Below are 7,503 nucleotides of genomic sequence, written 5' to 3' on the forward strand. Positions count from 1 at the left end.
ATTTGGTAAAATACAATATTAGGGCAAGAACAGCTCAAATAAGCAAAGAGGAACGACAGTCCATCAGTACTTTGACATGGAGGTCAGTCAATACGGACCATTCCAAGAACTTTGAAAGTTTCTTCAAGTGCAGTTGCAAAAACCATCAAGCGCTGTGATGAAACTGGCTCTCATGAGGACCGCCACAGGAAAGGAAGACCCAGAGTTACCTCTGCTGCAAAGGATAAGTTCATTAGAGTTACCAGCCCAAATAAATGCTTCACAGAGTTCAAGTAACAGACACATCTCAACACCAACTGTTCAGAAGAGACTCAGGCCTTCACGGTTGAATTGCTGCCACTGTCTTCCTATTGTCTCTGCCTTAGACCTATGCATCAGTGTCAAGGCATATGAACTAACAGATTATAGAGCAAACAAAACAATTATCACAACACATAGGTTGTATAATGGCTTTTTTTTACCTGGCTTGGCTTCCACAGTGATTTTACCCACGCAAAGGACATTGACTAGAGATACATTTTGAACAGTGCACATTCATTGTTTAGTAAGTAGAGCCTACTGAGCATATAGTCTGTCATCTCAGACACCCAGTGCATCCACAAAGGATCCCAACCTTTGTCACAGTTTTTATTCATTGGATGAAGATGAGAAGAAGCAAAACAAGGACCACTTAAAAGTATGTGTTACCAAATGCCCTTTCAACTTGACTCAGATAAATGGCCCTTAAACCTTGTCCAGGACAGGAGACCAATGATGGAAAGCTACTGAAGTGGACACAGAGTTGCAGTGAAGCTGGATAGATAGTTTAAAAACTGTTCAGAGTTTGGTTTGAATAAAGGACTGTATTTCTCTTAACTATTGCTGTTTAGAGTTGGAGCTATCGTGATGGTGTGTCCATTAAAATACAAAGAGGAGGTTGAATTTAACAAGTGAGAAAGGGCAAGTGTGAGGAATTTTCAACAGATAGCTTCAGGTAACTGCCAAAATAAAGGAAACACTTACATAAAGTGTCTTCAATGCACCGTGGCATGGATTCTACAAGTGTCAAGGAACAGATGTTTGTTCTTAACTGACTAGCCCAGTTAAATTAAATAAAAGAAATAAAAGAAAATCAATTTGGCAACTCTGAGGACTTTCTTAAGCCAAAAAGTACAAGCGCCTCATCCATGATTGAATGTAGTGGGTGGTTTAGTAACGCTTCCAATAAAGACTGATAACCTTTTTGTCGTTGGAAAAATGAAGTTACCAGCGCTATTCATAGACATCGCTTGAGTCACAGGGATGTCAAAGGTTGGATTTTAACCCGGGTCTTCCACAGAAGAAGCCAACGTCTTAGTTGTTAGCCCAATAGGACATTCCTTATTATGAATCACATCTGCTACAGTAACACAGAGAAATAATGTAAAGTGGCAATACTCTTCCCATCAATGAACTGAGTTGCTATTTATTAAGTCAAAGGGACAGTCAGTGGATTGTTCTCGGAAGACACACACGCACGCACGCACGCACGCACACACACACGCACACACACACACAAACAGACAAATTACCTTCATTTTAGTTTGTTTTGGGAGGGTTTAGAAGTGTAGAGCAGTGTTGAAACATATCTCCTCAGTCTGAAACTCAGTCCTGAATGAGTCCTGAATGACCAAAGCAGTCTGAGTAGTACCAGTCTGTTTGGCTTAAAAGCCTTTATTATTCCTTTCCTTGCCACTATGTGTCATATGATAATCTTTGTAGTGTAATGTTGGCTAAACAGACTGGCATCCAGACTATGACCAATGACGCCGACTCCCTGGCACACTGCTACTGGACGTGTGAGTGTGTGTGGTGTGAGTGTGTGTGTTTTTCTGAAGGGGGTGAAAGGTTGACATGTAAGCTCCTTTCAAGTAGTTCAGTGCAGTGACATGTGGTCAGAAGTGCCTACCCTGTGAAAATTAATGTTAATTTCTCTACCATAAGCTGCCTCCAATTTTGTTTTAGAGAATTTGGCAGTATGTCCAACTGCCCTCACATCCACAGACAACCTGTATGGTGTCGTGTTGGTGAGCGGTTTGATGATGTCAACGTTGTGAACAGAGTGCCCCATGGTGGCGGTGGAGTTATGGTATGGGCAGGCATAAGCTACAGACAACAAACACAATTGCATTTTATCGATGGCAATTTGAATGCACAGATATACCGTGACGAGATCCTGAGGCCCATTGTATGACTCATTTTTTTAAGGTATAGTATATGTGAACATCAGATGTATATCTGTATTCCCAGTCATGTGAAATCCATAGATTAAGGCCTAATGAATTTATTTCAATTGACTGCATTTTTTATATGAACTTTTATCTTTGAATTTTTAATATGTTGTGTTTATATTTTTGTTGAGTATATGTGGTACTATTACATGCCTTAGCTGATTTTTTTTTACAGTTAGCAACCCATCTAGAGGCCGCCACCGTGCCTTTTTGCTCATGGCCTATGAAGGAATTTTCAATTAAACCGCTCTTCCATGTTCTGCAGAAGAAGTGATGGATATTGGTTTCTGCCGTACCTGTACTAGCGATAGAATGAAATTATTGGAATGGCAGTGACAAGCCTTGGATAGTTTCTATGAGCGATTTGATCAGAAATACAATGAACTGGGCCTGGCAGAACATGAAACTCGTAGTAAACAGACGATCAGAGTAGAGAGGGGGAGAATCTATTACAACATACTGGACAATATCAATGTTCACATGAGAGCCAGGTTTTACCACTTTGGTGAACTTAATTTCCTTGGTTTAATGGACTGCAAAAAAAATCCAACAATGTCACAGAAGTGCAACACCAACAAACGAGAGCCTTTCAAAATATGCCATGTACTTAAGGCTGATCTTGTCGGATTGTAGAGTTAACAAATGGTACAACACAAATCACCTGGACAGCTCCTCATCTTTTGGTTCCAGCATGACCTGACACAGACTGTCCCTGAGGCAGGACATGGCTCACAAGAAACGCACATCAACGCACATCACTGGTTCAGTGTCCAAAATGAATGGAAGGTAGCTGTCTCATAAAAAGGTGATTCTGACAATGAAAAGTGGTATGTTTTTTGTGAAATTCTCTGGTAGAGAAGGGCTGCTGTTCAGATATGTGTTAAGTGGGAGAGGAGGGGGGGGGGGAGGATGGGACATAAGTGGGTGAACACTTATTTTCCCAGAAGCAAGACTTGGCGTGCTTCCCCTCAACTCTGGTATGTGGTCTCTCGAGTCACTTTCACTGAGCTCAGACCATATAAGATGTCTCTTACCATGATGCAGCAGACAGAATCTATACTGGAGACAAGAAGAGCAACTCAGCAAAGAAAAACTGTTGAACTCAGAAATTCACTGCAACTGAAGAAGAAGAAGAAGACTGCAGCTGGCTTACTGGTATACCTTCTGATACAACAGCCACACTGCAACTATAGTCTACAGAGTCAAGATCATCATGAATACTGCAATGACTGTTATTGTTCTTCTGGTCTGCTCAGACGTCATCTGCATGACACAAGGTACCTGGCTTAAAAATCTGTCTGTAGAACTTTTGATGAAAATTAGTGTTATGTTTTAGTATTTAATAGAACTTTTAACTTATACTGAGTGTACAAAACATTAAGGACACGTGGGAAGCTTTGGAGTCAAAAAAGGCCAGCATCCCTGTGGAACACTTTCGACACCACGCCCTGACAAATTGAGGCTGTTCTGAGGGCAAAAAGGGGCAACTCAATATTAGGAACGCTTCCATAATGTTTTGTACACTCAGTGTATATCGAACAATATAATTGTGGACTATGGGTGTGAACTATGTTTTTCATTTCTTGCAATTTACAATAAAACTTTACGTCCGGGATTCAATCTGTATAACATTGTCGATAATGTGCCTTTTAAAGGCAATGTTACCTCATTGGATGAGATCATATTTATGGTAAAATAAAAGCTCAAATGGAAATTACCTTTGAATGTCAAGCTCACTGTAACATGGTTTCAGATTGAATCCCGCCTAAAACTAGATTAGTAAATTGTTGATGAACGTAGAGGGAGACTGAAGTGTTTTCTTTGACTTTCTGATTTTTCTCTACAGGGAGAGGTATACTAAATCCTCGGTGCCGCTGTCCTAAAGTACATGCAGGGGGGGTGAATATCAGTTTAATCAGGACACTGACCCATTACCCTCCTCGCTCACACTGCTCTAAGGAAGAAGTCATGTGAGTTTTTATACCATACTGTCCTATGCCGTACTGTACTGTAATGTAAGAAAATTAGATGCACGCTCTCCAAAATATATTTCAATTATTAATTTAATGAAACATCTCCCTCCCACCCACTCTTTTTCTTTTTCACCAACCCCTTCTCTCTCTCTCTCCCTCTGTCTCGCTATCAGTGTCACACTGAAAACCAGAGGTCCGCTCTGTCTCGACCCAAATGGGAAGTTTGCCAAAACACTGATTGAAAGACAAATCAAAGAGTGAGTTTTTGGATGTTTTATTGCACAGGTTATTTTATGAAGCCAGAATGATGTTATTATTTGAATTATTTTAGTAAATTTAGCTGATTGAATTAAATATTAATGTTTAAATATATACACACAACCATTCAAATGTTTGGGGTCACTTAGAAATGTCATTGTTTTTGAAAGAAAAGCACGAAGGCCAGTATCCCCGAGTCACCTCTTCATTGTTGACGTTGAGACTGGTGTTTTGCGGGTACTATTTAATGAATCTGCCAGTTGAGGACTTGTGAGGTGTCTGTTTCTCAAACTAGACACTCTAATTTACTTGTCCTCTTGCTCAGTTGTGCACAAGGGCCTCCCACTCCTCTTTCTATTCTGGTTATAGCCAGTGTGCGCTGTTCTGTGAAGGGACTAGTAGACAATGTTGTACGAGATCTTCAGTTTCTTGGCAAATTTTCGCACGGAATAGCATTCATTTCTCAGAACAAGAATAGACTGACGTGTTTCAGAAGAAAGTACTTTGTTTCTGTCCATTTTGAGCCTGTAATCGAACCCACAAATGCTGATGCTCCAGATACTCAACTAGTCTAAAGAAGGCCAGTTGTATTGCTTCTTTAATCAGAAAAACATGTTTCTGCTGTGCTAACATAATTGCAAAAGGGTTTTCTAATGATCAATAAACTTTTAAAATGATAAGCGTGGATTAGCTAACACAACGTGCTATTGGAGTGATGGTTGCTGATAATGGGCCTCTGTACGCCTATGTAGATATTCCATTCAAAATCAGCCGCTTCCAGTTACAATAGTCATTCACAACATTAACATTGTCTACACTGTATTTCTCATCAATTTGATGTTATTTTAATGGACAATTTTTTGGGCTTTTATTTTAAAAAACAATGACATTTCGAAGTGACCACAAACGTTTGAATGGTAGAGTACATATATATATATATATATATCATTTTTATTTCATTTGATATATTGGGCTCCTGAGTGGCGCAGCGGTCTAAGGCACTGCATCTCAGGTCTTGAGGCGCTTGAGGCGTCACTACAGACACCCTGGTTCGATTCCAGGCTGTATCAAAACTGTCCGTGATTGGGAGTCCCATAGGGCGGCGTACAATTGGCCCAGTGTCGTCCGGGTTTGGCCGGTGTAAGCCGCCATTGTAAATAAGAATTTGTTCTCAACTGACATGCCTAGTTAAACAATGTCATCTGTGTGTGCCATATAGATTATGGGCCATTTACAGGTACACCTGAACACTTGAGTAAATGAGGGATACAAAGAATATTGAAAGCAGATGCTTCCACACAGGTGTGGTTCCTGAGCAATTAACATCCTGTCATGCATACAAATGCTGGGCAGGTCCAGTTATTTTGGCTACCATGGTTATGCCCCCATAGGATGACAATGCCCCCATCCACAGGGCACGACTGGTCACTGAATGGTTTGATGATAATGAAAATGATGTAATCCATATGCCATGGCCGTCTCAGTCACTAGATCTCAACCCAATTGAACACTTATGGGAGGTTCTGGAGCGGCGCTAGAAACAGTGTTTTCCACCACCATCAACAAAACACCAAATTATGGAATTTCTCGTGGAATAATGACATTGCATCCCTCCAATAGAGTTCCAGACACTTGTGGAATTTATCTCAAGGCACGTTGAAGCTGTTCTGGCTCGTGGTTGCCCAACACCCCATTAAGAGAAAACAATGTTGTTGTTTCCTTTATTTTGTCAGTTACCTGTATTTTCCTCTAAATAAATATGGTTTGAAGCTTAACAGGGTAGGGTACAGTATCGATTCTTCCATAAATATATTCTCTAATGAAGCTTAACAGAGTACACTATCTATTCTGACAAAAATGTATTCTTCCATAAAGCTTAACAGAGTACAGGATCTATTCGGCCATAAATATAGTCTGCCATAAAGCTTATGTATTCTGCCACGTAACTCAGAGGGTTAATCAGCACACCTTCTTCTCTCCTACAGAAATCAACAGCGACAGAAACAACGTTCCATTGAGACTCTCTCCCCACATACCAACACTAGCACTTGATCACTCTTTGTCTGGCACTGGAAGCTGTGCCACACTGCAACCTCTCTGCTGGCTTGCCTCTGAAGCGGGGTTGGCCAGGTTGGGCCTTGGATGGTAGACAACAACCAGAACAAATGGTGTTGGAGCGCCAGTAGGGGGCACTGTTTCCTCTGGTCCAAAGAGACTTCAATCAATGAGTCAGGACAGTGATGGGGACACTGCCCTACAAAGGGTGGTGTCCTTTTAATATGTTTATTATTATTTATTTGTATATATTTCTATGTTTTATGTATATAGTATAGACATTAAGGAAGAACATAATAGTATTGTTGATATAAAACCTGTCTTTGATATATTTATTGTGATGTATTTAATTTTTTCAAATAAAACAAACAATAATAAGACAGATGACTTGATTTCTGAACAATTTGCTCAACAATTAGTTGTTTGTGTACTTAATCAAATAATGGATATACACATCACACTTTGAGCCCTGCACTAGAATTGTATTGTTGGTCAAAATTTCATTAAACTTTTAATGAAACAGTATACCTGTTCTGCCAAGTCTGTCTCTATGCCAAACCAGACCATAGCATCAACTCTCATACCCTATACGACATGCTCTACCAGACTGGACCATATCATATATACACTGAGTGTACAAAACATCAGGAATTCCTGCTCTTTCCATGATATGGTAGTACGTGCCAGGCGCACCGGTTTGTGTCAAGAACTGCAATTCTGCTGGGTTTTACATGGGCCAGCACCCCTGTGGAACGCTAGTGTAAAATTATATTGCTGGGGGAAACCTACAATCACAAGTCCATCACCACCCACAGTACAACAGTGCGGCCAACACTGAGCTATAAAGACAAACATAAACAATCTGACTCAGCTAGATTCATTTGCCAGAGGATGTCTGACTGAAGAGACTATAGTGTTGTTGACATGGTCACACTGCTTCAAGCAACACACACCAGCCCTATTGGTTA

The 7,503-nt window shown here is 40.4% G+C and overlaps 1 protein-coding gene across 1 annotated transcript; it reads left to right on the forward strand.

The window, feature by feature from the left end:
* The first annotated feature begins 3,314 nt into the window (after positions 1 to 3,314).
* LOC120030663 (growth-regulated alpha protein-like) lies at positions 3,315 to 6,978 on the forward strand. Its single transcript, XM_038976103.1, has 4 exons — positions 3,315 to 3,526; positions 4,096 to 4,219; positions 4,396 to 4,479; positions 6,466 to 6,978. The coding sequence occupies exons 1-4, from the start codon at positions 3,463 to 3,465 to the stop codon at positions 6,530 to 6,532; spliced, it is 339 nt and encodes a 112-aa protein (XP_038832031.1). The 5' UTR covers positions 3,315 to 3,462; the 3' UTR covers positions 6,533 to 6,978.
* Positions 6,979 to 7,503: the final 525 nt, after the last annotated feature.

This window comes from Salvelinus namaycush, chromosome 36 (assembly GCF_016432855.1).
Source record: "Salvelinus namaycush isolate Seneca chromosome 36, SaNama_1.0, whole genome shotgun sequence".
Taxonomy (NCBI): domain Eukaryota; kingdom Metazoa; phylum Chordata; class Actinopteri; order Salmoniformes; family Salmonidae; genus Salvelinus; species Salvelinus namaycush.

What these genes read in the sequence shown, in the direction of transcription:
- LOC120030663 (XM_038976103.1), top strand. Translation starts at nt 3,463, where the DNA reads ATGAATACTGCAATGACTGTTATTGTTCTTCTGGTCTGCTCAGACGTC. An exon ending in TGCTCTAAGGAAGAAGTCAT is followed by an intron (nt 4,220 to 4,395) that starts GTGAGTTTTTAT and finishes TCTCGCTATCAG; the next exon opens with TGTCACACTGAAAACCAGAG. An exon ending in ATTGAAAGACAAATCAAAGA is followed by an intron (nt 4,480 to 6,465) that starts GTGAGTTTTTGG and finishes TCTCTCCTACAG; the next exon opens with AAATCAACAGCGACAGAAAC.